Genomic DNA, 26,408 nt, shown 5'->3' on the forward strand with positions numbered 1-26,408 from the left:
TCGCCCCGCCCTCCCGTTTATGACGCTTCCCAGCAATGGGCAAATCCTCCAAAGACAAACGTGACGCCTACTACCGCCTTGCCAAAGAACAAGGCTGGCGCGCCCGTTCCGCCTTCAAGCTAATCCAGCTCGACGAGCAATTCGACCTTTTTTCTGGTGTTACCCGTGTTGTTGACCTTTGCGCTGCTCCCGGAAGCTGGAGCCAGGTGCTGTCGAGGGTCTTGATTAAGGGAGAAAGCTTTGGGAGGAGGGCGTGGGACGAGAAGCAGAAGAGGGAAGGTGAGGCTCTGCCAGGCGGAGTTGAGGAGAAAGAAGGGGATGGGCATCGAGATGGGGAAGAGGAAAAGCAAGTGAAACTGGGCGAGCTGAGGCCGAGGAAGGATGTCAAAATCGTGGCGGTGGATCTACAACCGATGGCTAGCCTGGAAGGAATCACGAGCTTGAAAGGGGACATCACTACCCCGTCTACAGTCACAAGGATACTACAAGCCTTGGACCCAGACACATATGTCAATGATGCTGAAGACTCAGGAAGCCATCCGGTTGACCTCGTGCTCAGCGATGGCGCGCCAGATGTCACAGGCTTGCATGATTTGGACATCTACATACAATCCCAGTTACTGTATTCGGCACTCAATCTCGCGCTGAGGATATTGAAACCGGGAGGGAAATTCGTGGCTAAAGTCTTCCGAGGAAAGGATGTGGACTTGATATATGCGCAGCTGAGATGCTTCTTTACAAGCGTACATTGTGCGAAGCCGAGGAGCTCGAGGGCGAGCAGTTTGGAAGCCTTTGTAGTTTGCGAGGGATTCAATATACCAAAGGGATACAAAGTTGATCCTAAGCGGCCGGTTGGACTTGGCGCTCAGGTTCCTGTGCCAAAGAAGAAGCAGAAAGACATACAGTCTTTCGATGGTGGTGGTCAAAGACGGACTGTCCGAGAGGACGGAGTCAGTGTGCTAGACTTGGAGTCTGACGAAGAAGAGGATAAGAATCGATGGATCGCTCCATTCGTCGCTTGCGGAGATCTCTCAGCCTGGGATGCCGATGCCACGTATCACTTACCGAAAGACAGAGTCAGTCTAGATCCTGTTCAGCCTCCCACTGCTCCTCCGTATAAGAGGGCTTTAGAGCTGCGGAGGCAGCAAGGTGGGCTGTATGGGAAGACTAGCAAATGAGGCGCCAAGGTATTCTCTCCCTCTGACGTTAAGGGCAAGCAAGTAGATGAAATATCGTCCTCGAGACGCTGAGTCCGGAAGGCCAAACGCCAAAGGAAGCGACTGTAGGTGGGTGGTGAACAGCCTCCCACAATTGTTTAGTAGGTATCTGCAGAAATTGGCATAAGAGCTGATGGGTCTCTAGATGGTTAGTGTAGGTGTCTCGACTCGCAGTAGAGCTTTGAAAAATCCTGATTCATTGAAAACTAAAAATGTCTATCTGTGCCAGTTAAACCTTTCCCCAAACCCATTCTCCCTGCACTAAGCACATCCTTTACACATATCCGCCTGATCACTGTACGTCTCGATATAATTCCAAAATTCCCACACTTTGGGTACCACCTTATTTTTTCCCTCGCAAAGAAGACCCATACCAACATCGCTTGAACCAATACATGTCGTTGCCGTCGCGAGGTTGATCTTGTGCTCATAATCCGATACAAGCGTATCCTGCATATACCCTTCCGTTCTCGCCGGAACAGTCTGACACATCCGCTGACACTCAGCCACCAACGGCGTCGCGTCCATCTTAATTGTACCAATCGCCGAGGGATGAGCATGCACCATCCTTTTCTGCCCATTCCAGTAATAATTATCTTTCCCATGCATGGCCTCGGCGCAAAACTCATTCCCATCATCTGTGGACCAACATTGTTTTCTCTCCTCCTCCATCCAGCTAAGGCATTTCGGCGCTAGGAGATAGCGCTCGTCATCGAATCTGTTTAGATTATTATTGAGGGATTCCAATTCGCCGCTCGCACACGTCATGTTGAAGGCGTAGCTTTTGTTCTGGTGGTAATTGTAGTAATCGTAACCGAAGTAGCTGCCGTAGAATTGACCGTAGACTGCAGGCAGGTCTCTGGAGGGCGTGTCGATGCAGTAGCACTTCGAGAGGCGGAAGATGTCGCCTTCGAACTCGCCGTCGGCACGATGCTCGGGTTTGTCCTTGTTCCATGGGTCGAAGGGTGGGTTGGCTGTTGTGCGCTTCGCCAGAGCGTGAGTTGAGATGCCAGGTGCTACAGGGTCGAGGTGGGTTGTGGTGTTTTGCGAGCTTTGGTGAATCGGTAGGCCGGCGGTGAGGCTCGCAAGCAAGAGAGCGAGAAAGGTGAGAATGGGAGACATTTTCGAAAATGTAATTGTAGTTGTTTGTTGACCCTTTAGATGTTGCTTGGTGGGAGTGACAGCGGTCCAAGGTATTTGGATACTTTCTGAAAGTCAGATGGGATGATGATGGGAGATGTATAAGGTGAAGGAAAGGTCTGAGGTTCTAAGGAACTCAAGTAGCCAGTTTTCGATATTCCATTTTTTTTATTGGAATATATCTCAGCCTGACTCATTTGGCTTGAAAATTCGAAGCTTGGCTTGGTGACTCTTTTGCACAACTTGGCATTTGAGAGCTTGGCGACAGGATATTTAGAAATTTTTCGAGATTTCTGTACGCAAATAATGACCTTGTGCGTGATATAGAGTTTGTACATCCTGCGATACGTCTGGACCATGAGATCTTTCGAGGGCTGCCCTCCTTGCTGCTTTGTTCAAATCCACAGTCAAGATGCACTCACTTCGCAGCATCCGGAAGGTGCCCATTAAGCAATCCTAAGAAGATTTGACCTGCCCAAAAGACTTGGGTCGTCAACAATAAAACAGTCGCGTTCAGACAAAGTTTTCAATAACAAGAGAAGCGATAGCATAGACACTTATAGGAACTACAAAGACACCGGAAGAACTCAATCTCCCAAGACTAAAAAGAAGTGAGGGCGTCTGGAATTTGCAAGCGCCGGCGTCGCAATGCATTCTTCAAGGGCTGTAAGACTGGTGTGGGGACGACAGGGAGGTGTCGAATTTGAGGATGAGAAGCAGAGGAACGTGTAAGCCCAGCTCAGCTATACCACATTGGACAGAGACTTTATGACTTTTCCGATCAAAACTGCGAGGCAATTTCTAATTGACGACGCCGAACCTCTAAATTTGAGGAAAGGAGAGTACTAGCTCGCAAGTAACCTTGTGCACGATTAACAGGCAAAGAGATAATTCAAAGCATAGTACATTGTCAGTGTGATTGGCTCTTCACTATAGTACCTACTCAAAGTGATACTGTTCTATAATCATTCTATTGGTTTGTGTCCAATCGCTCTGAATCGTCGGTCTGATATCTCAATAACACGCTAGCCATCTTGAACATTGGCGGCTTGGCATAGATTATGGCGCTACCAAAAATTGTAACCTCACCAAGCTCACCTTGTTTCCTAGCAAACTGTTCGACATTGATCTCGCAAACACCCTTTCTCATTCACACACGCAGTCCTGTGATCGTCCGTCTTTAAGCACCCTCCCCTGTTGGCCTGCCTGTTAGCGACAACATTATCGCCTCAATTTCGCTCTGCTATCCACAACTCCATCCCCTACAACTAATACAAGATCTTGATGGCTTCCGTGAGTTTCTGTCTCCACCTACCACCCATGCTGTGTCTTGCATGCGTGACAAGAGTTAGGTGAGACCAGACTGCTGACTACACGATTAGCCACGCCCATACTACAATCAAGGTCATCTTCCTAATGGTGCCAACAACGCCGCGAATATGAGCTCGGCAGGTGGCCAAGGATCCAATTTTCTTCCAAACAACGGCCGTATTGTCCAGAGTGGAGCAACACGCATTTTGTGCGTTGCTGATGTTCGAGGTACAACTCAGTTGCTCCTTGTAAGCTCCCTGGTTCTGACCTCAACACAGGCAATCTGAAATCGTTGAACGACCTGGCCCAGCAAGCAAAAGCAAATTACATCATCCATACTGGCGATTTCGGCTTTTATGACGAAGACTCACTGCAGCGCATTGCTGATAAGTATGCCTTCCTGGCCGTTATCGAGTTGCACACATGGGCACACGACTGACTGGTTTCCTCAGAACCCTCAAGCATGTCGCTCAATACTCACCATTACTTTCCGAAAATACAAAGCGTGTAATACAAGCTTCTCAGCCCCAGAATTACGATGTCAAACAACGCTTTTCTCCTCATGAGCTTCAGCTCTCCGAACTATCCATGTTCATCGACAAGAAGCTCAAGTTGGATGTTCCCGTCTACACAGTATGGGGCGCTTGCGAAGACGTCCGTGTACTGGAAAAGTTTAGATCCGGAGAGTACAAAGTGGACAATCTGCACATTATTGATGAGGCAAATTCAAGACTTCTCGAAGTTGGCGGAGTGAAGCTGCGACTGCTTGGGCTGGGTGGCGCAGTGGTCATGCATAAGCTGTTCGACAACGGAGAGGGACGTACGACAATTGCCGGAGGGCAAGGCACTATGTGGACTACGCTGTTGCAAATGGGAGAGCTGGTGGATACAGCGAATCGTGTCTATGACCCTACAGAGACTAGAGTCTTTGTCACACATGCTTCACCAGCACGGGAGGGCCTGCTGAACCAGCTCTCCGTCACCCTCAAAGCCGACTTCTCAGTATCCGCTGGGCTTCATTTCCGATATGGTAGCTCATACAATGAGTTCAGCGTCAACCCTACTCTGGACCACTACCGTGGGAAGCTTGCTGCCTCAAAAGCATCTTTCAATGACGTTTGGGAGACGGTCAAGAGCGAGGTAGAACCAGCTGTATCACAAAATGAGGCCCAAAAACAGCTACTCGACAATGCTCTAGACATCGTCACAAAAATGCCTACAGTGGCAAATGGAGGTAATCCATTCAGCCAAGCTCTACCTGGGCAAGGTACAGGTGGCCAGGTGGATGAGAGTGCTTTCAAGAATATGTGGAACTTTAATCTGGCTGACGCAGCGTTCGGATACTTGGTATTGGAGATTGAGGCCGGAAGAATCGGCACTGAAATGAGAGCGCAAGGTTTCAACTTTGCACATCGCGGTAGTGGAGGGCCAAAGCAGGGTGCCACACAACCCGTTCAATCACCAGCTCAAGCTGGACCGACCAACGCTGTCATGCAAGGCATGGGACCACCCATCAACCGTGCTCCTGTCGCCCCATCGTCCCAGTCTAGTCAGCAATTCAGTCAAGCTCAACAACCCGGTCAGCAACCCAGAAGTCAACAGCCACCCACGCAGCCGAAGCAGGCCCCTGCTCAACAACAACAACCGCAACCGCAGCAACAAAATAGGGGCCCGCCGAGCCAAGCTCGTCCTTCGCCAACCCCAGCCACGCCTGCCCAAAACCAAGTGAAGCCAGCTACACCCCAACCTACGACTAGCACGACTAACGCTGCTCCTTCTGCTGTTCCATCTGCTGCTCCTTCTGCTGCTCCTTCTGCTGCTCCAAGCTCAGAGAAGCATGCTCCATCAACACAACCTTCCACGCAGGCACCGGAACAGGTCAATGGCGCAACACCGGGTTGGAATAGCACATCAGCCGATCTCCCTTCTACTAGCACGCCATCGACCAAGCCTGCCAACAAGCCAGCTTCGCCAGCTGTCGAGAAGAAGCCAAGCACAGGTTTGTTCATCCACAACATGGAGAGCGAGCAAGCTGTCCGCGACATCTTCCCCGATGAAGACAAATCCAAGATTCTGAAGATTGAAAATTATGGCAAGACGAATCACGTAGTTCATTTCGCGAATCACGAAGATGCACTCGCAGCGTTGAATCGTCAACCGGCAGAATTCAAACTGAAGAACGCTCCACAAGCACAGCCAGGCCAACCCCGGAAGCCGAACATCAAATGGTACGATGATCGAGGACCAAAGCCCAAGTTCCGAGAGAACCAAGGCGGCCAAGGAGCGGGTACTTGGCAGGGAAGCAATCGATCAGCATCTGGGTCTGGTCCTAGACCTGGATACCAGAGCGATCGCAATGCTAGTGATAGCGAAGGTGGTCGAGGACGTGGAGGATTCCAAGGTCGCGGTCGTGCCCGAGGGAGCGAGCGAGGCGGTAGAGGAGGCCGTGGCGGACGAGGTGGGGGGAACAACAAGTCAGGTGGAGACGAGAACTCAACGCCAGCAGCACCGGCTGCTCAAGACTCGAAGCCCGCAACGACGCCTGCGGCTGCGGCTGCAGCCCCCTCCGGCGGTGCGTCTTGACTTGTCTTTGTTCGAACCTTTCCTCAGCAGAGTATGGCGCGCTCGAAACGATCAAATTTCTTTCGGAGAAGACACAGCGCACCGGCTCGGAACGTGCTCTCGATGTTTTACAATTACTTAACCGGCGACCTTTAGAACTCGACACTTTCGTCGAGCAGAGGAGGCGGCTGAAGATAGAAGGCAGGGGGGTTTGCAGGAGCTCTACATGGTTCATTTCATCCATACAGGCGCTGAAGATCTTCTGAGCGAATCGGTCAATGAGCATGATTAGCATTCATGTATCATGTCAATTAGCAATGTAGTCTAGCTTCGAAAAAGTAATTGCTGGTATTTGATACCCGACAGCACATCCAGGGGGTTTGTGGTTGAATTAATTCCGACTTTATGAGGGGACGATTTCCTCAGCGCAAAGAATTGCACATATTTGTGTATACGAAATATTAAATCAAGGCTCTCGTCGTTGAATCATGAAAGTGGGTAGAACATATCTTACTTTATCTTTTACGACCTGAGAGGCAGGGCGAAAGTCAAGAGCTTTCCCCAGATTCCGCTAAATTACTGAGGCTAACTCAGACTGGCGTAGCTGGTGATCTTCAGGCGCCGAATTGCAGCCTGAATGATGTTATGTATGACGGGAGGTTTGCGTGCTAAAAATCAACAAGACCTTGCTCGCTGCTCTGTTCTTTCTTTAACTACAGATTTTCTACGGAAAAACACTCCTCTCTCAATCTAACGTCTACAAACTACCTTGTATCTACACAAGATTTCTTTCTGTTGAGTCCAGGAATCCCACGTTCGCATATCTACTGCTGCCTGCCTTCACTACCGACCGCTTCTCGATGCCGTTTCCAGAAGATTTTGTACCTATCATCTCATCAGCAGATCTATCCTAAGACTCACGGTTGCCGTCCGTACACCTACAAGGGTCAAGTGCCCTGTGAACGCGATAATGGTTGCGCCGTCCAGTCCCAAGTTGCACAAGATGCTACTCCGCTTTGCCACTCTTGCCGTCTTATGTCTCAGAGTGCTTGGGAGTGAAGGGAATTGGACTGTGAAACATGAGGAGGGCAGATGTGCGTTGAGGGGACAATGTGGAAAGAAGTCATTCTTCGGTGGCGAATTGCCGTGTCCGGACAATGGTTTGGCGGAGGAACCCGACGAGAATACAAGGACGAAGCTCGTTGCGATATGTGGAGATGACTGGAGTGAAGGAGACGTTTGTTGTGACGAAGCGCAGGTGACATCAGACCACGGAAGGACTCAACACTCAGATGAGAGACTGACTTCAGATTAGGTCGACAACCTGAGAAGCAACCTCAAACGCGCCGAAGGAATAATAGCAGGTTGCCCGGCGTGCAAAACAAACTTCTTCAACCTCTTCTGCACATTTACCTGCTCCCCAGACCAGTCGCTCTTTGTCAACGTTACAGATTTCGAGGAAAAGTCTGGAAAACTTCTTGTAACGGAACTGGATAACCTATGGTCAGACAATTACGGCAAGGGCTTCTACGATAGTTGCAAAGATGTCAAGTTTCCTGGCGGTAACGTCATGGGTTTCATTGGCGGCAACGCCAAGAATTACACTTCGTTCCTCAAGTTTCTTGGAGATGTCAAGCCGTTTGGGAGCCCGTTTCAGATCAACTTCCCTAGGCCTTCGAGTAAGCCATTTGAGGACATGGCTGCAGCAGACCCAATCCCGAAAGCGTGCAATGACACAGACGAGGCATATCGATGCGCCTGCACTGACTGCGAAGCATCGTGCCCTGAGCTGGCAAAGGTCACGGAGCAAGAGTATTGCCATGTCGGAGCTCTTCCATGCCTCTCTTTTGCTGTGATCATAGTCTACTGTGTCTTTCTGCTGCTTCTGGTCACAGCAGTCTCTGGGCACGTTGCGTATCAGAAACACAACCAACGGAAAAGCGAAAGATTACAGCTGTTGCAAGATGCCGCCCTGAGCGATGATGAGGACGAAGGGGAAATGGTTCACAATGCTGGCATGATAGACCGACCGCAAAAACAGTACAGATTCAACACTATCTGCGATAGCGCCTTCAGCCATCTTGGAAGGAAGTGCGCCCGGTATCCTCTGATCACTATAGGCGTCAGTGTTCTTGTTGTCGTCGTACTGAGCATTGGATGGGTCAATTTCGAAGTGGAGACAAATCCGGTCAGGCTATGGGTCAGCCCGTCATCTGCTGCCGCGAAAGAGAAGGCGTTCTTTGACGAGAGCTTTGGACCTTTCTATCGAGCAGAGCAAGCATTCGTTGTCAATGATACTCACTCATCCGGTCCTGGACCCGTCTTGAGTTACGATACCTTGGCGTGGTGGTTCGACGTCGAGGCTCGAGTCCAGCGCAGGATGTCTCCCGAAGAGGGTGTCGCGTTCAGCGATGTATGCTTCAACCCCACTGGAGCGGCTTGTGTTGTACAGTCATTGACAGGTTACTTTGGGGGCTCTTTCTCGAGCGTAGACCCGGAGACCTGGCAGGAAGATCTCAGGCATTGCGTCGATCAGCCGGTAGAATGTCTTCCTGATTTCCAACAACCACTCGACAAAGATCTCATTCTTGGCGGCTATGAGAAGAACGGTGATGTTCTAGGCGCCGAAGCCATGATCGTCACCTGGGTTGTCAACAATCACGAAGAAGGGTCCAAGGCAGAGAAGCGTGCATTGGATTGGGAACAAGGACTCATCAGCGTCCTCAAAGATGCGCAGGGAGAAGCCAAGGACAGGGGACTGCGGCTTTCATTCTCCACTGAGAGGAGTCTCGAAGAGGAGCTGAACAAGTCAACCAACACAGATGCCAAGATCGTCGTGATAAGTTACATCATTATGTTTCTCTACGCTTCGTTGGCTCTGGGATCTACGACATTGTCTGTCAGATCCATTCTACACAATCCTGCGAACGCGCTAGTAGCATCCAAGTTCACCCTTGGTGTCATCGGCATTGTCATTGTACTGATGTCAGTCTCTGCTTCCGTTGGCTTATTTTCGGCTTGCGGTATCAAGGTCACTCTGATCATTGCTGAGGTCATTCCTTTCCTGGTGCTCGCCGTTGGGGTAGACAACATATTCCTCATCGTTCACGAATTCGAAAGGGTCAATGTCAGCCATCCTGACGATGAAGTGGAGACTCGGATTGCCAAAGCACTCGGCCGCATGGGACCCAGTATTCTGCTTTCTGCTTCCACAGAGACAATCGCATTCGCGCTCGGGGCTGCAGTCGGAATGCCTGCAGTCAAAAACTTCGCAGTCTACGCAGCTGGTGCCGTGCTGATCAACGCGCTGCTACAAATCACCATGTTCGTCTCAGTGCTAGCTTTGAACCAGCGAAGAGTTGAGAACAGTCGAGCAGATTGCTTTCCATGCATTAAAGTCAAGCGAGCAGATGTGGGTAATGCTCATGGCGCCGGTGCGTATGGCTATGACGATGAAGGTCCTCTGCAGAAATTCATCCGCAAAGTCTATGCACCGTCGCTTCTTGATCGAAAAGTCAAAGTTGCTGTCGTCGTTCTTTTCCTCGGCCTTTTCACTGCAGGCTTAGCTCTCATACCAGAGGTTGCCCTTGGTTTGGACCAGCGCATCGCCTTCCCACGAGGCTCCTACCTGATCCCCTACTTCAATGATCTGGATGCTTACTTCAATACCGGTCCTCCTGTCTACTTCGTCCTACACGACTCCTCCGTCACAGACCGCCCTGAGCAACGTTCCATCTGCGGCCGCTTCTCTACCTGCGAGTCTTACTCTCTGACCAACGTCCTGGAACAAGAGTCCAAGCGCCCCAACATATCTTACATCTCTGGCTCCACTGCCAGCTGGATCGACGACTTCTTCACCTGGCTCAACCCGGTCAACGATGCCTGCTGCATAGAGCACGGCAAAACGTGCTTCGAAGGCCGTGATCCACCATGGAACATGACCCTCTACGGCATGCCCGAAGGCGAAGAGTTCATCCACTACCTGACCAAATGGCAGCACTCCCCCACGAACGAAGAATGTCCGTTTGGCGGCGCAGCACCATACAGCACTGCCCTCGTTATCGAACCATCGACGCACCCTCCTTCCGTACCAGCCTCCCATTTTCGAACCTCTCATACGCCCCTCCGATCTCAATCCGACTTCATTGACGCTTACGCCTCCGCCCGCCGTATCGCATCTGGCATATCCGAAGATCAGAACATCAGCGTCTTCCCCTACTCCAAGTTTTACATCTTCTTTGACCAATACACTTCTATAATCCGGCTTACAGGCACCCTACTCGGCTCCGCCCTCGCCATCATCTTCGTGCTCTCCTCCGCGCTTCTTGGCTCCGTAGCCACAGGCCTAGTCATTACCATCACAGTAGCCATGATTGTCGTCGACGTGATTGGCTGCATGGCCCTGTTCTCCGTCTCTCTCAACGCCATCTCCCTTGTCAACCTCGTCATCTGTGTCGGCATCGGCGTCGAGTTCTGCGCTCATATTGCCCGTGCCTTCACCTACCCTTCAAAGAGTGTCATGGAGAAAGCGAAATCAAAATACAGGGGCAGGGATTTGAGAGCTTGGGCCGCATTGACGAATGTGGGCGGGAGCGTATTTAGCGGTATCACGGTTACAAAGTTCCTCGGGGTGTTTGTGCTGGCATTTACGCGGAGTAAGATCTTTGAGATTTATTATTTTAGGATCTGGTTGGCTTTGGTGGTGTTGGCTGCATTGCATAGTTTGGTGTGGTTGCCGGTTGCGCTGAGCCTGGTTGGCGGTGACGGTAAGATCTCAGACTATTACAAGATTGGGAGATGAGCGCTGATCAAGGCTTAGGCTACGTGGATCCCGAGAGTGACGGGAGCTTAGAGGACGACTTGGCGGCGAGGAGATATAGGGCACTGTTGCCAGAGGATGACTATGACTCGGACGATTACTGAACCGTGAAAGGAGTAAAGCATACGGATTACTGCATGGCGAGCATGAGCATCAATGTACAAACAAGCACAGCATGAAGGAATAGCATTGATGGGCGTAGTCAGATGAGTCCAAGCATCTGTTGTATACTCTTAGCCATCCAGTCCACCTACACAGCGGAAAATATATTAGGAAATCTTGAAGCGTTCGTATAACATTACGGTCAGCCTATCTCAAGTCTATTCAACGGATTGACCATGCAAAACCTGCAGATTGGGTATCCTACCTTAAAAACAATCCTATGCAACAACACCGACGGGAAACCGGACAAGTTAAAAATCCCCAGCCTCTACACCTTCCCGTTCCCACCTTTCGTCTCACCATTATCCTTCCCCTTCCTCCTCTTCACATGAAACGCCTGCTTCAACCGCTTCAACTTCGCCCACCTCTCCTTATCCCTTTCATCCCTCACACCCAACTCCTCCCTCGTCGCCGACGAATGCGCCAGGCTCGCGACCTCGCTGCCCAGCCCATCCACAGCCCTCGCGGTGCCCGGTGCCTTATCTTCATCCTCGTGCCGCCTGTGGATCGCGCTCGCGTTGACGGCGCGCAGCAGGGCTTCCCAGCCCGCGAGGCCGTCGAGGGAGGTCCGTCGGGACGTTGCGCCGTTTTGGGAGAGGGGGCTGATCCAGGGGCAGTAGTCGCGGTGCTCGCCTACGACGTCGAGCCGATCCATGCTGGAGTGGGATGGAGATTCCGAGGAGGGTTTGAAGAGCCAGAGACCTAGGCGGCGGAAACAGGCGGTGCAGGTTGCGAGGCCGACGACGTGGCCTTCTTCTGCTCGCCAGCCGAAGAGGGCGAGGGCGAGAGCGGAGGTGTTGATGGGGGAAAGAGATGTGGTGGTGTTGGGAGGGGGGTTTGGAGGACTTGATGGAGTGGGGGAGGGTGGATCTGGAGACGGCGGGTGCAGGAGAGGCGCTAACTTCTGTGAAAGCGAGGAAAGATCGAAGCCTTCAGGCGTGGAGGGATCGGGTGGAAGTTCGGAAGCTACGGCGACCAGAGATATGTAGCGTTGCCGTAGGTCATCTGTTGCTGTTTTATGGTGCGCGAGAGGGAGGCGTTGAATGGTATCTGTGAGCTTCATTAGTCCGATTGCCAGAGCAGTCAAGAAGGCGTGACGCATACCATCGCAGCCCTTCCTCCGCCACAAGCATCCCCCATCATGAGAAGTAACCACCATCTCCGCGTACTTCTCCACCAACTGCTCCTGCGCCTTTTCCCTCCACTCATCCTCGTCTTCCTCTTCGTCCGACGGGCGCTTCTCGGTGTCTTGCGTCTCTCCACTATCGTGCTTCTCTTCCCTACTACTTTCCAACGTGATCACAACCTCTCTTCCACAGCCCCCAACACACTCAACCCTCTCCTTCCCCACACACGACCAACCCCGCTTCGCCCACTGCACCTCATTGATCCTCTCCGGCTTCCCCATCCATTTATCCACGTGTCTATACGTCTTCAGTCGCTCGAGAAATTGTGCGCGATCCCACGGCGCAAAATTGGGTGTCTTGCGCTCCTCGTTCATTGTGACTATTGGACTAGGTTGCTTAGCTGTCGCTGCAGCCGCGCGCAGATTCGGTGATTGAGAGGCGAGGATACGTGTACTAGGAGGAACATATGCAGAAGCAGGGCGCACGATGCGAGGTTTTTTCGCGGGAGGATCCATTGTGGCGGGGAGAGTGGTGGTGGATGCATTGTAATTGTCATGATTCGACTTTGTGGCTAGTGACGTGCTGGACGCGTTGGAGATGGAGTCGAGGATCTTGTGAAATTTGCGCTTTGTGGTACTTAAAGCGGTGCCTGTAGGCATGTCGGAAATTATATGGTGACATGCAAAGCTCAGATATGGAGGGTGAAGTAGGGATCTGTGGGTAGATGCTTGTTCAGTTGTTCTCCACATCAATAGATCTTCAGCGGCAGGGTCGCTTAACGCGCTAAAGTTGGACGTGTCTGGCCTTCATTGTTTAGCTTCATCGTTGTGCATCATGAGTAAAGTAGGTCATTTGTTCAAGTTTCGGTCCATTCATTGAGTTTTGATATTCACATATGAGAGCGATAGAATCGAAGTCAAGGCTGTATTCAAAGTTCCTGCTGGTTTTCTTGGCCTTACCACTCATAATCCTGGCTCTGTGCAAAGTACCCGTCATTTCTTCTCGTCTTGCTCTCCTCTCCCAACATTTCCCTCCCTTCATACATCTCAGGCCCTTCTCATCATCACCCATCATGTCATATCAAAGAGAACTACACATTGCCCAATTAGCCGTTCAACGCGCTACCCTTCTCACCCAGCGAGTTTTCCATGAAAAAGCCAAAGGCACCCTCTCGAAAGATGACAAATCCCCAGTCACAATCGGCGATTTCGGCGCCCAAGCATTGATCATCCATGCCATCAAGAGCAACTTCCCCAACGATGAGATCGTCGGCGAAGAAGAAGCTAGCCCGTTACGAGAGAACAAGAACCTCTCCAGCCAGATATGGGACCTAGTAAAGAACACCAGCTTAGAGGATCAAAGTTCGGAGAGTGAACTCGGTGGTCCAGTTGAAAGCGAGGAACAGATGCTGCAAACCATTGACGCCGGCAACAGCGCTGGCGGTGCGCATGGCAGGATATGGGCTTTGGATCCCATCGACGGCACCATGGGCTTTCTACGAGGCGGCCAGTACGCCGTCTGCTTAGCACTGATCGAAGACGGCGACGTCAAAGTCGGCGTCCTCGGCTGCCCCAACCTCCCAATCGACAACGCCGCACCCCTGTCCGCAGACGTGGGAGACGAAAGCGGCGCCGGCCGCGGCGTCCTCTTCGCCGCCGTCGCCGGCTCCGGCGCAACGAGCCGACCGCTCGGCCCCGGCGCTTTACAGACGAGCCAACCCATCCACATGAAATCCGTCCCCGACATAACCCACGCCACGTTCTGCGAAAGCGTCGAAGCGAGCCACTCAGCGCATGGCGACCAAGCCGCGATCGCGAACAAGCTGGGCATCACGAGGGAGAGCGTACGGATGGATTCGCAAGCCAAGTACGGCTCGATCGCGTGGGGAGCCGGGGATTTGTACCTGCGGCTGCCGGTGCGGAAGGATTACCAGGAGAAGATATGGGACCATGCTGCGGGGGATGTCATCGTGAGGGAGGCGGGAGGGGCGGTGACGGACGCGGAGGGGAAGCGCTTGGATTTCTCAAAGGGGAGGACGTTGGAGGAGAACAAGGGTGTCGTGGCCGCGCCGGGGGCGGTGCATGCTCAGGTGCTGGAAGCGGTAAAGAGCGTGTTGGGCTCGAAGACGTAGATGACGTTGATCCTACTGCTTGCCTCAACACTTTTATCCGACGTAGGCATGCATGCTCGCGCACCTGGACCAATGTTACTGGTTCCGAGAACTCGTATAACGGGCGATAGACAAGGAAGGATTACTGAATCAAAGGTTACTTGCTATCGTGCTAGCTATCGAAGTTCGTCTAGCTACACTGCTCTAAAGTCATGAAGCTTTCATCGTGAACCTAAATACGAAGAAACAGCATGCAGCATGGAAAAATTCATGCGGACAGCGCCGTTTTGGTATCTTTCTCGGGGCCCGAAGGTGTCACCAAGACGCCAGAAAACGTTCCTCATCCTTGTTGTTAATGGAGGGTGCCTGCAGACTGTTAAGCCGTCACGAGAACATTTTGAGGGAATTTGACGGCTCCTCGCGCGCAGGACCCAAGATAAGGTCGACGTCTTTCTCGTCAATCATCGCGCCCTTTCCTGAGCACTTGGCTTTAGACTTGAGCTGCGAGCATAGATCATCCATGTCGGCCTCCCCTTTCTGCACTTTCTCTGAGGATTGGAGGCGATCCCTGAAGCGCGAAGAAGTTAGCACGCTGATGACTATCGCAGCAAGGACGCAGTGCACGAACCAAAGCTTGTCGCAAGCCAAAAATTGCTTCCTGTCATCTTCAGGCCCCAATTCGCTAGGGCTAGCGTTTTTCTGGATTTCAATTTCCTGCATCAAATCCTTCTTCGGTGGCGCCTCGCCAGTATAGTAAGGAGTGCCGAAGTCTTGCAACGGGAACGCGTCGTTAAAGAAGTCGCCGAAAGCATTGTTGTTCAGAATATTATCCTGAGGATCTCTGTAGTCGCCAAAAAGGACTGGATCGAATGCTCCGCCATTCTGCTGCGCCATCCAGTCGATCCCATTGATATCGGCAGCTGGTGACTTGGCCACATTTGAAGAAGCTACAGAAGAGTTAGACGGGGTTTACGAGAGCGCTCGAATGATTGTTTACCTTTGTTTTGAGCCTTGCCCTCCTCGTTGATGGTATCAAGTCCTCCTTCACTTGACTTACGATTATCAGGCGAGTCGGCCGATGACTCTGGCGTAGTACCGCATGATGAGTCGAGAGCACCATGTGACATTGACGATGTAGGAGACCCAGTAATGGAAGTAGAGGAGTTGTTTCGGAGGGTGGAAATCTGGGCGTGTCCATTCACACTACCGACACTGTCTTGCTTAGCCGTGCTAGGCGTAGAACTAGCTTTGCCCGTTGTGTAAGACAGATAATCTGCTGAATTGTTACGGCTGGCGTTCTCCAGTACCGACGGATCGAACAATCCATTAAGATCAGCGTAATCTTTGTTAATGAAGCCGTTATTGGAGACCTGGCTTGGTCTGGACTGCCCTAAAGGAGTGGAGAACATTCCATTGAAGCTTGGTGGTGACTTGCTCGCGGCTGATGACTGTTTTCTGACATTACCCGAAGGTGTTGTGCTTGAAGCAGAAGCTGAACGTTGGCCCATCTGCGTAGGGGAAGTAGTTTTAGCAATCGAGCCATTACTCATGAAGGAGCCTGGAAGATCTCCGAACTTGGGAAAGTTAAAATGAAAGTCACTGCCATTCCCATAGCTATGCGACTGGGTGGCGGATAGCGGAGGAGAGTAGCCAGCCGCTGTAGTGTTCAAGGACATCCTCTTGCGATACTCCTTCAGCTCCATGCTCATCTTTTCTACTTGTGTGCGGAGGCGTCCATTCTCATGATTTGTAGCCTCGGAAGCTTTCTCGAGGTCTTCGACTTTGGTCTCCAAATCCTTCAGGTGACGTTCTTTGCGCTCGCGGAAAGCTCTTTGGGCAGCTCTGTTTTGCGCCTTGCGTTTCTGCCAGGCAGAATGTTAGTAGTGGAGTTGGTGCACATAGCCTGAATGAGCATACCGTCGTCGGCTCTCCAGTCAATGGCTTTCGCCCTGGCTTCTTCGCGGACTTATCATCTCCCTCGCGTCTCTTGCTAGTCCCCTCCTCGTCGTCCTCATCATCCATGGAAGCCTTTCTCTTATCGTGGTGTTCGCCATCGACATGTGATTCCGTGCCAGGCAGGTCACCGAAAAGCTGGTCAGTACTATTGTCCCAGTCGAAGTTCCCATCATCAAGTTCGTAGTCTAGGAAGGGGCTTTCGTCGAAGCTGCCGAGCTGGCCTGAGCCTGGCGTCTCCTGCAGTGGGGAAGTGAACATATTTGGTCCATTCGCCATGTGGTCGTTAGTACGTTGTAGCTGCTTTGGGTCGCTGTTTGATCGCGTGGTGCCTGAGGTACCGTTGCGCGAGATCTGAGACGAGCTTTCAATCGGGTTGTTGGAAGACAAAGCGGTGCGAAGTAAATCCTCCTGGTGAGGCGTCAATGTGAGATCTGGACCGTATGCTGTACCATTCATGATAGTTCAAGACGTCAATTCCGGCGGACAGTACAGATTGATGATCTTCGTCCTCTGGAGATGGCGGCTAATGGATGTTACGATATTTTATGGAGTATGCGGAAACAGTTCGGAGCCAAGACCGAGGACCCCACCGGATTGATTACTGATGTGAGGGATCTGGTGCGACAACTGGCCAGTAGACAATGAGTAGTCTCTCACTTTTCCAAAGAGAAATCAGTATGGAGAGCTCTGGCTTGGTCGAAGCAGTGAAGGAGTAGTGATGCCTGACACTGTATGACGGAGATGAACATTCAGGAAGAAATTCGAAAAGCGGTGGTGGTGTCTGTAAGATAAGGGTCTGCGGAGTGGTGGATCTTGAATGCAGGACCAATCGAGCTCCTCGTACCTGGAAAAGGTATGGTGGTGTGACAGGCAGACACGACAGGAAATGATAGTGTTGCAAGCCAACGAAATGTAACCGGAGACGGGATGATAGAAGTCCCTAGACGTTGAACTGTTCAAGCACTAGAGTATGGTGACGACAATAAGCTCGGTGCTCTTGGTGCTCACCCTTGTTAACGGGTTGTGCTGTAGCCTGTCTTGCTCAGACTCGTCCCGAACCCTTTTTTCTTTTTGCTTCTGTAGCGGTCTGAATAAGTCTGGGCCTCGAGCGAAGGATGAATGGACCCAATCAATTCTTGTAGCCTGTTTACTCCTCAAGCTTGGCGAACGTTGATTTCTCAGCGAGTCAGCAATTCGGTCTTGCCAAGGCCAGCTTCTCGGTAAAAGGTTCTACCGATATCCCGGTCAAGCCTTGGCAACCCGGTGGTGAAAGCCTTCCCTAGCTGACCAATGACTTCAATGACTTCACAACGACTACCATCAGTCCCCTGCGAATATCTCTCGACACCGAGTAACAACCATCACTACCGAGGCTGAACGTTCCTGCGAGCCATCCACCTGCGCAGCTTGCTCGGATCTTGAACTAAGGACATTATGAGCAATGAAGTTGCCTCTCTGGAAGCCGAGATTAAAGAGTACAAGCTACAGGTTAGCTCGCCGATCCTCCCCATGCATCATGATATACTGATACCTTAAACCTTGACAGCTCGAGACCGTTCAATCAGGTTTACAAGCCGACCCAGACAATGCGGATCTGCAAGGACTCAAGACAGAGCTTGAAGAAGTCATTTCCCTCACCGAAAGCGCGATCGCAGAGCTAAAGCCAGCTTCAGCACCAGCACCGACCAAGAAGCCATCGTCACCACCAATTAAGGAAAAGTGGTCGAAGGAGAACCATCCGGCCTTCCAAGCGGGCTACCGCAAGCCAGCTGCGCCTCAGAGTCCTGTTGAAGAACCTCAAGCACCTACTACGTTCTCCGTGAATGACAATATCCTAGCGAAGTGGAAGTCGGGGGACAAGGCCTTTTACCCTGCCAGGATTACATCTATCACCGGCTCATCGAGCAAGCCAGTCTACATCGTTACCTTCAAGAACTACACCACAACCGAAACTCTGTCCGCTCACGACATCAAACCGATCTCAAGCGACTCGAAGAAGCGAAAGGCTGATGGTCCTCCAGGGAACCCCACCACGCCATCAATACCCACCAGCAGCAATGTCATATCGGCAGCAGCGAACATTGACCCCACACTCGCCAGTCAGGCAAAGAAAGAACCAAGTAAGGTCAGCGATGGACCGGTACGGCCAGCGAAGGTCCCACGCAAGGTCAAAGCAAATAAGGAGCTGGAAGCAGGCAAGAACAAATGGCAGGACTTTACCACGAAGGGAAAAACTGGAAAGGTCGCGAAGAAGGAGAGTATGTTCAGGACGCCCGAAGGTGTCAATGCGAGAGTTGGCTTCACTGGGTCAGGCCAGCAGATGAGGAAGGATCCTGGTCGAAGTCGACACATCTACCAGCAGGCAGGGGATGAGGAAGGGTGAAAAGGGTTTTAAATAAGGCTTGCATACTTAGTAAATGGTGGTTGTGTGCCCAAGCTGACTAGACTTTGTACGGCCGGTTCTAGTGCAGAGACCACACCGACGTGTGTGGCATGATCATATTGAATGATTGTTTTCCATGCTGGACGGTTCTGGTTTGCCCACACCTTTGTTTTGTGTGCGAGCTAAATTATGGTGAAAAACAGGGGCTCTAGCGCGCAATTCATCAGATCTCTGGTAGGAACTCATAAGTTTCCTTGCCCCCTTGACCGAGTTCCCTCTCCATACCCAAAATCATCGCGCCAACTTATATTTGAATTTTCTTCCACCTGCCAAAGTTATGCCGATCAGATCTGCGGTTACTACATGGGAGTAGTTGCTACGCTCGCTCAAATGGCTGCTTCAATTGTTGCTGCACTCCGAACTGTCACTCATAGTCAATGGCATGACCTCATTCAATGTACCTGGGTCCCTCATCTCATTTCCCTCGCCAAGGCCCGGCTTTTTGCGTTGTATCTGATATTGTTCTAGACCGTGAGATCATGTTTTGCCATTCAAGGAGGGTCAACCACCCAAGATCTCATCCAAATCCCTCCAACAATCATTCTGAAACCTTTCTTTGCAGGAATGAGATCAAGCTGTGTCTTACTTGCTCTTGCCGAGGTCGACATATAGATTCCCCTGATTATCTGTATAGAAGTCAATGACTTGTGTTTCACCTACAGAGTTCTTCCCCAATCGACTCCCACATTCCTCGCTGGCGATGTCGAATACACATAGAAATGATTGCTACCTAGGCCTGCCAGAGGGTGTACCGTTTTTTCCGCTCATGTTGATGCTTCGAAACGCGATGTTCACCACGCATTCATGATCATCTATACAAATAATCGGTCAGCTCCTTGTGAGGCCTATTTCTATGACAGAGATGCATCATCTCAAAAGACAAGGAAAATCACAAGGCAACCTCCACCCCCAACCCCGGAAAAGTGCCAGACATTATCATTTCAAATTAAGGAACCTGAGGATTCATTGCCTTCGAAAGCTACTAGATTGCATCCACTATATTTGTGGTATTGAAACACAACTGAGACATTTCAGGACGGCTTACGCTACAGTGACATTGCACGTGCGGTATAAAGCTGTGAACCTCGATCAAAGGTTGTCGTCGCTCTCGGTATTTGACTTCCTCATCAGTGCAAACTTCGAGAGCATGCTCAAGAATCAAAAGCCTTGTTCATTGCTTCGATGTCGCATGCTGAGATTATGTATGATCCCACCCGCATTCACAGCGTCGAAACCCACGCGCCTCCGAACCGTCTCTCCAACGGCGAAGTTGACCTCTCGAGGCGGCTCGTGCGCCGCGATTTCCTCCGGATTTGAGCGACAAACCAATAATATGTTTCCCCAATCGCATGTGTTTGTCAATGCTTGAACCTTGAGCTGAAAATTGAAGCGATTATGCGCACCGCTAAGGTCACATCGATCTCGAAGTTGACACCAGAGATGATTCTCAGGATGCGGATTTCAGTCATTGTCAGCCGAGGCCATTTTCAATCAAAACCCTCGTCCTTTCACCCACTGGGAACTTTACGCATTCTACTTTGTGCCAATTCGGCCAAACTTTCTTTTCCTTCCAGACTCTTTAGCCTTCCTAAATTGATATTACTCCGCAACTATCGGGCTCGGTTCATCAGAACAGTCATTGTTCCATAGACCAGCTCCGTGATCTGCTCGTGACAGCAAGATCGGCGCAAATATCACCTGGATATGCCTTGTATCCAACCTGGTCATCTTTAATAAATCGATGTCTGCGGCTGCCTGCCAGAAGATTTATCTCGGCGGCACTCATTGTGCTAAGCGTTGACAAACTGTATGAGCAGAGACGCTGGGAAAAGCTCGAGACTGAATGTTCACTTGTAAACATTCACGCTCGTTTTGTTGGGATGCCAGTGAAGGCTTCTCCATTCACACCACCAGCGGTGAATTTGAGGTTTCCGCATTCTCCTTCTCACCCAGTGATCTTCTTTCTACTTTCCTACACACACATTCTATTTGCCCACGAAAGATGCACAAGCAACATGTTTCAAGCTTGTAAGACGCAACCAAGTCAATGTCTTTGTCCCCTAAGTGCAGCTTATGTTCTACATGTTAGCCATTCTCGTACTCAGCGATGTGAATTCCGCAGCTATTTGACACAATTCTCCAAGTCCTCAATACTATATATGTAAATATTCCCAATCTTCCAACTTGATTTCACAGACCCGAAAACTCTGCTTCTTCAAGCCCATAACCAAGACACCGCCAGGGAACTGATCGAGGGAGTCAAAGGCAGCGAGATCGAAGTAAGAGACAGATTCTTCCTTCGATTTCGCACCCACCTGCCTGACGCGATGACTGACCCAGTCATCACAAGCCTTCCCTTTCTTCAATCTGTCTGAGCATATCAAGGCTGTTTTACCATGATCTCCTTTCACTCCAGTACATTGGTCAGCTTCATATGTCGAGAACTCTTAGCTCAGCATCGAATCGCCACGAAACTTATCAGGGGAGCTACCAAACTTACGCCTTTCCTGCAAGAGCAAGTCAAGGAGGATCGCCGACGATGCATTTGTGGTGTCTGTTAGGCATCCAGTATCCTCCTCCTCACCGTATCACGATCCCTCCAGTTTACCATTTCCTACCATGGACATCCTACCATTCCTCCTATCGTTCCTCGCTCCCGCATTCTCCGTCCTTGGTGACTGACTGATGAATATGGCCGCCATGTACATGCTGACGGACGGCCTGTTGCCCTCCATTGCGGTCATCAAGGGCTTGAGTATGTTGATTGGCGCGTCCGGAAGTCGACGTCTTCGGCTACTGGGAGCTCACGGACGCGTCACTACCGGGGATGCGACCCATACGACCCGTCAACCTACATCAGCAGAAGCTACAACAGCAGGAGCAGTTGACGATGACCAGTGGTTTGATGGCGAAAAATCGTACCCATCACTGGCAGAGGACCCGAATGACACTCAAATGGTTCGTGATCAGACCAAATATCTCGCATGGTTAGCCAAGATCTCCGCTATTCCAGAATGCCGCATCATAGATCTTGCAAGGCAAGGCTCAACATCTCTCACATACGCGTACACAGCTCTCCTTCGAGGACTTGCGAATTCTTTCCCGTCGCCTCTTGATGTCACTGATTATCTTCTGCAACTTCACCTCTTGCTACATCAGTCTTTGCGAATCATTCGCATCCATTTCATACATATCGACATTTTGCAAGGCAAAACACGTGAGGAAACAGGTTTCACAAAAACAACAATAATAACAACAGTAAGTGCACAGTCGCTCCGCAGGCGCGACTGCTGACTCCTGACTGTTTCTGCCACCATCGCTCCGCATGCGCAACTGCTAACAAGTCCTAGTGTCTTATTTACCTTATAGAACTTGCTTCTGCCGAGGCGATGATATCTGTGTTCGTGATGAGTTTACCCCCTATGACAATTCCAAGGCCGGAAGGCGCGGCATTGGCCGCTGTGTTGAGATCCCTCTGCACCTTCAGGCGCAGGTAAGGAAATCGATACGGCGCCATCGCCGCGTTGGATGGTCTCGACGAATGTCTCGTCGACGGGCTAAACTTGACAAGGAGATCACCCAGTGGCGTAAAGCACAGGAGCACACGGTAGCGACGGCTTCGGCTGCTCCTGCCATGATTGCAGATCTTCAACGCCAGCTTGTGGCGGCAAATGAGCGCGTTGGGGAATTGGAGGAGGAGCTTGAGAGCCTCCGTCGGCACGTGGCGGAAGTTAACGGCTATCAACTCGAAGACTACGCCTCGACCACCTCCTCGTTGGCGCAATGGGCCGATGAATTCGACTCGGAGTCTGACGTTGAGACGGCGGAGGATTCTTGAGTGGCGACCTTCTTTCGGTAGCAGCGCTGGTGTTGAAGCACAGAGAGCTGGAGCTCGAGTGTGGAGAGTGCAGCAGCCTAAACTGACGAATTTTTGGAGATCACATTCGATTGACTAGGTGCCTGCACAAGCGAAGCAACATCAAAGGCAACGCAGGCGCGGGTCTGGACTTAGCTGAGACGATGAGGTTGGTTGATATCTGAAAAGCCTTCAGATAGGACGCACTTCCCTTTTTGCTCAAGACTGTGGTCACCAGAAAGCTTTGCAATATCCTTCCGAGACCTTGCCATTCCGAATGTGGAGCATCATAGGCACGAGATAAAATCAAATCGAGACATGGTGCTAACTTCGCAATAGCTGGAGATTTAATCCTGATCCCTGTCTCCTGAACAAAGGCCTTTTGCTCCTTACGAGATAGATCCTTGACAGTTTCCCGTTGCCTTGTCGTTCCCCAAACGGTGTTGAGGACTTTAGGGGCTACATGCCCCTTATTGAACCTCATGGGGCCGAAAAGTGGTGGAGTCCAGAATCTCTGCGTGAGATGAATTTCAAAGAGGATGAGAATCCATACGATGTACCTGATGATCACCCTGCTGCGAAGCTTCAAATCACTACGAAAGCTGTGAAGGAATGGATCTTTGCCCTACGCGTGGATCCTGTAACTAAGGGTGTGCGTTTGGCTAAGATGTGGAAGCGGATTTTGCTACGTCGGACATTCTCCAGTCAAGTGCCTTTCAACGATGGTAGGAAGATCTCAGACCAGCTTCCCCGAGTTCAAGGAGCACTGATCAACTGTACCCATACACCTACGGAGCAAACGGTGTATCAAAAAATGGAAGATGCTCTCACTGGGAAACTCATTGTCGCTGGGTCTGGGTCTACTAACCAGCGCAAAACCAAGTGGTCTTTAGGCATCCACCGGCAACTATCTCTGTTATCCATGTGGTCCGGCCTCCCTCAATTGGACAATGACTTCAATCTAAAGGCAACCAACATGAAGGCCACTTTAGAAAGGAAGAGCTTCTATATGGATTTCCAAGGGCCAGGAGGTTGAGGTCGGTGAACGAAACGACGGTTACAAGACGCAGCTCGAAAAGTACATGGAAGCCAGGCACAACGCCCCAGAAGCCGAGAAACATATCCTGCGGACCAGGCGGGAGGTGATTCAGCATGCAAGAGTTTTGTGGTTTCTCACAAACGCCTTTGTCACCGAAAAAAAAAAAGCCGCTATCTGAAGAATGAATCAAGGAAACGCACAAGATTTTGTGTACAAACATCTCCCATCCAAAGTACGATACGTCTTGGGAAGAATATGCGGATATATACCGCAACGATGTACGGCAGCCAGAACGTGGTGACAAACGCTCAACTGACACTGACAAGATCTGTCTCGGATTTGAACTTGGAGTTGCGGCTCTGACCCTCTTTTTGATCAAAGATGGTGTTCGGTGTGGTATCGGGAGTGGTCGTCGCCCGCAAATGCACCTCGGAATTGAGAATATGTGAGCTATCAATGCACATGACAAACTCCTCACAGCTGTTGACCCACCCAGAAGAACCGTGAGCACCGAGAAACCCTCCCGGGTCTGCAAGAAACGCAGGTTTCGGCGTCAAAGGAAAAGGACGGAAGACCGCATATGCGCAATCTGACATCTTCACAGCCCGTCATGGACACGATACGTCCTCGGCCGAGCTAGATCCTCTCCCCGTACCCCCCACCGTCGATGGTGCTCTTCGCGGTGTTTCCTCGTGGTTGGTAACGATGAAAGTCCTTCTGGAAAAGAACACCCAACTCCTCCATGGATGCAAGTGGGAGAATATCGAACCAGTGCACAATTTCTACGAAGAAGACGGGTATGTAAGCGCGATAGTAAGCTGTTCTCTCACTGCCCTTGTTCTCATCACTAAATTTGTTGCTTCTCAGGCTGACACGAGCCACACAGCGGGGGAGAAGTGCGCGTGACATCGAGATTGGCATTCTGGGCTAAGAAGAGGCTACAGATCAACGAATCACGGAAACTCCTGACTTATGCCTTGGTACACGAGACTTTTAACTCTTGCCCCATCGATCCTTGCCGCTCAATCTGATCCCGCCCCCCCCGTGAGTGGAAGAGATGCTAGATGATTGAGAGGTTGCGCTGACATGTGCTAAGGCCCCGCCTGCATGCGCTGCGTGCGTGCCCTCGCGGGTAACCCTCGCGCGACCTGCGCCGCTCCGCCTGCTGGCTCGCGCCGGCGTAAGTGCGAGCGGTGCTCCCGCGGGGGTCACCTCTGCGTGGCCGATCCGCTCCCCCCGCCTCCAAGCAGCTGTCTTTGCTACGGCCGCCTCTGGCGGTGATGTCCGCGGCGCCTTGCGCGCCTGGGAGGGTACGAGAAATCCTGACTGGCATGTGCGAGGGTATATAGCTGACATGAGTAGCTGCTGGGCGCTCCGCCCGCCTCGCCGCCCGCTCCGCCGCCGCCCCTGCCCCCGCCGCTGCCGCTGCTGCTGCCCCTACTGCTGGGCCCCCCCGCCTTTTAGCGGTTTTTCTTGGTAAGAGGTTGCTTTTTAGTATAAGAGGATAGGTAGGCTAATGCTAGGCAGTGTTAGTTATAAGTGCGGCCCTTATAACCACTGTTTTCTTTATGATGCTTAGCGCTTCGGCGCGTTAGAATATATATATGTGAATGTGTGTGAGCCTGCGGGCTTTTTAGTCGTTTTTACTAGGCCTTCTAGCCACAATTATTCGCCTACTTGAGCCCTCTGCTGCTACTATTTCCGTAGTCTACCTCGCTTCTTAATTCCCTTTAAAGATTACGCCTTTGGCTTTATCTTAGGTGCTAGTTTATATAACTCCTTTACTCGCTCGAAGTCCTTGATTACGCCTTCAGCATTTTCGAGGTACTCCATTGGCTCCCACGAAGCTTCGTAAGGTGGGGAGTCTTTCCAGTCAATAAGGTACTCAGTCCCACCCTAGGCTGAGCGTCTGTTTCCTGGCCTGCATCAAAAATCGACACTCGATGTCGCCCAAGCGTCCGACCGGAATTGGGTCCCGTTGGTCGACATCCGCATATTCGATGTCTCCAAACAAATTTAAATCCGAGATGCCGAGTCTGGGCCTGTCCCTTTCTCAGGGGGGACCTTTGCACTTCAACGATTTGATTTGATAACGACTTACGACTTTCACCACCTTCTATGAACGTTCATCCCCAGCTCTCAACGGTCTAATCCGCTCTGCCAAGGCCTCTTTTCCGGCTTTGGTCAAAGCCGTACATTCTCTGGCACCCCTTTGCTTGCTATCGGCTCTCGTGGTAAATAAAGACGAGGGCGTCTTGGTTTTCCTTTTGCTTCTGAGAGCTGAGGAAGGAACAGGCGAGTGCTGGCGAAGCACCATTGCTACCTACACTGCCCCTGCAGACTTAGACTTATTAGCAAGCTACACTCTACACAACACTGAAAGCCAGTCCAATTTGTTCCAATATAGTGCCTGTGCATACTTAGAGTCTTTCAACGCTGACCCTGTGATTTGCGGAATACTCCACCACTTCGGGCCACTGAGGAAATGTCTCTTGGGTCGTTACCATATATCAGGTCAAACGAACACATACAGTCAAAGGCCACCCAAACTTTACCCACTCTTCGAACCTCTCAAAGACGGAGGATTCGAGCCTACCGAAATGAGGCATGCACTCCCTATCTGAAGGTTTGACTGAAATCAAATCGATGATTCAAGAAAGACAGAA

General features: G+C 51.2%; 12 protein-coding genes across 12 annotated transcripts; 7 read left to right on the forward strand and 5 right to left on the reverse strand.

The window, feature by feature from the left end:
• Positions 1-35: 35 nt before the first annotated feature.
• On the forward strand, positions 36-1,178 carry HO173_010952 (uncharacterized protein; the record flags this gene model as incomplete). The annotated part of the gene is made up of 1 exon (XM_037312837.1): positions 36-1,178. The coding sequence occupies one exon, from the start codon at positions 36-38 to the stop codon at positions 1,176-1,178; it is 1,143 nt and encodes a 380-aa protein (XP_037160269.1).
• Positions 1,179-1,478: 300 nt separating this feature from the next.
• Positions 1,479-3,326, reverse strand: HO173_010953 (uncharacterized protein; the record flags this gene model as incomplete). The annotated part of the gene is made up of 2 exons (XM_037312838.1): positions 1,479-2,421; positions 3,301-3,326. 2 exons carry the CDS (start codon positions 3,324-3,326, stop codon positions 1,479-1,481), a joined length of 969 nt encoding a protein of 322 aa, XP_037160270.1.
• Positions 3,327-3,641: 315 nt separating this feature from the next.
• HO173_010954 (uncharacterized protein) lies at positions 3,642-6,251 on the forward strand (the record flags this gene model as incomplete). Its single annotated transcript, XM_037312839.1, has 4 exons — positions 3,642-3,650; positions 3,740-3,896; positions 3,947-4,058; positions 4,121-6,251. 4 exons carry the CDS (start codon positions 3,642-3,644, stop codon positions 6,249-6,251), a joined length of 2,409 nt encoding a protein of 802 aa, XP_037160271.1.
• A 949-nt stretch (positions 6,252-7,200) lies between these two features.
• Positions 7,201-11,153, forward strand: HO173_010955 (uncharacterized protein; the record flags this gene model as incomplete). Its single annotated transcript, XM_037312840.1, has 3 exons — positions 7,201-7,488; positions 7,546-10,996; positions 11,050-11,153. The coding sequence occupies 3 exons, from the start codon at positions 7,201-7,203 to the stop codon at positions 11,151-11,153; spliced, it is 3,843 nt and encodes a 1,280-aa protein (XP_037160272.1).
• Positions 11,154-11,479: 326 nt separating this feature from the next.
• HO173_010956 (uncharacterized protein) lies at positions 11,480-12,997 on the reverse strand (the record flags this gene model as incomplete). The annotated part of the gene is made up of 1 exon (XM_037312841.1): positions 11,480-12,997. The coding sequence occupies one exon, from the start codon at positions 12,995-12,997 to the stop codon at positions 11,480-11,482; it is 1,518 nt and encodes a 505-aa protein (XP_037160273.1).
• A 413-nt stretch (positions 12,998-13,410) lies between these two features.
• HO173_010957 (uncharacterized protein) lies at positions 13,411-14,469 on the forward strand (the record flags this gene model as incomplete). Its single annotated transcript, XM_037312842.1, has 1 exon — positions 13,411-14,469. The coding sequence occupies one exon, from the start codon at positions 13,411-13,413 to the stop codon at positions 14,467-14,469; it is 1,059 nt and encodes a 352-aa protein (XP_037160274.1).
• Positions 14,470-14,832: 363 nt separating this feature from the next.
• On the reverse strand, positions 14,833-16,860 carry HO173_010958 (uncharacterized protein; the record flags this gene model as incomplete). The annotated part of the gene is made up of 4 exons (XM_037312843.1): positions 14,833-15,016; positions 15,077-15,395; positions 15,446-16,310; positions 16,366-16,860. 4 exons carry the CDS (start codon positions 16,858-16,860, stop codon positions 14,833-14,835), a joined length of 1,863 nt encoding a protein of 620 aa, XP_037160275.1.
• A 978-nt stretch (positions 16,861-17,838) lies between these two features.
• Positions 17,839-18,787, forward strand: HO173_010959 (uncharacterized protein; the record flags this gene model as incomplete). The annotated part of the gene is made up of 2 exons (XM_037312844.1): positions 17,839-17,892; positions 17,951-18,787. The coding sequence occupies 2 exons, from the start codon at positions 17,839-17,841 to the stop codon at positions 18,785-18,787; spliced, it is 891 nt and encodes a 296-aa protein (XP_037160276.1).
• A 3,015-nt stretch (positions 18,788-21,802) lies between these two features.
• HO173_010960 (uncharacterized protein) lies at positions 21,803-22,685 on the forward strand (the record flags this gene model as incomplete). Its single annotated transcript, XM_037312845.1, has 2 exons — positions 21,803-21,809; positions 22,234-22,685. The coding sequence occupies 2 exons, from the start codon at positions 21,803-21,805 to the stop codon at positions 22,683-22,685; spliced, it is 459 nt and encodes a 152-aa protein (XP_037160277.1).
• Positions 22,686-23,166: 481 nt separating this feature from the next.
• On the forward strand, positions 23,167-23,739 carry HO173_010961 (uncharacterized protein; the record flags this gene model as incomplete). The annotated part of the gene is made up of 1 exon (XM_037312846.1): positions 23,167-23,739. One exon carries the CDS (start codon positions 23,167-23,169, stop codon positions 23,737-23,739), a length of 573 nt encoding a protein of 190 aa, XP_037160278.1.
• A 311-nt stretch (positions 23,740-24,050) lies between these two features.
• Positions 24,051-24,338, reverse strand: HO173_010962 (uncharacterized protein; the record flags this gene model as incomplete). Its single annotated transcript, XM_037312847.1, has 1 exon — positions 24,051-24,338. The coding sequence occupies one exon, from the start codon at positions 24,336-24,338 to the stop codon at positions 24,051-24,053; it is 288 nt and encodes a 95-aa protein (XP_037160279.1).
• A 40-nt stretch (positions 24,339-24,378) lies between these two features.
• Positions 24,379-24,663, reverse strand: HO173_010963 (uncharacterized protein; the record flags this gene model as incomplete). Its single annotated transcript, XM_037312848.1, has 1 exon — positions 24,379-24,663. The coding sequence occupies one exon, from the start codon at positions 24,661-24,663 to the stop codon at positions 24,379-24,381; it is 285 nt and encodes a 94-aa protein (XP_037160280.1).
• Between the last annotated feature and the right edge of the window lie 1,745 nt (positions 24,664-26,408).

The sequence above is a fragment of the Letharia columbiana genome (genome assembly GCF_014066305.1).
Source record: "Letharia columbiana isolate WasteWater2 chromosome Unknown Sc0000054_s0, whole genome shotgun sequence".
Taxonomy (NCBI): Eukaryota; Fungi; Ascomycota; class Lecanoromycetes; order Lecanorales; family Parmeliaceae; genus Letharia; species Letharia columbiana.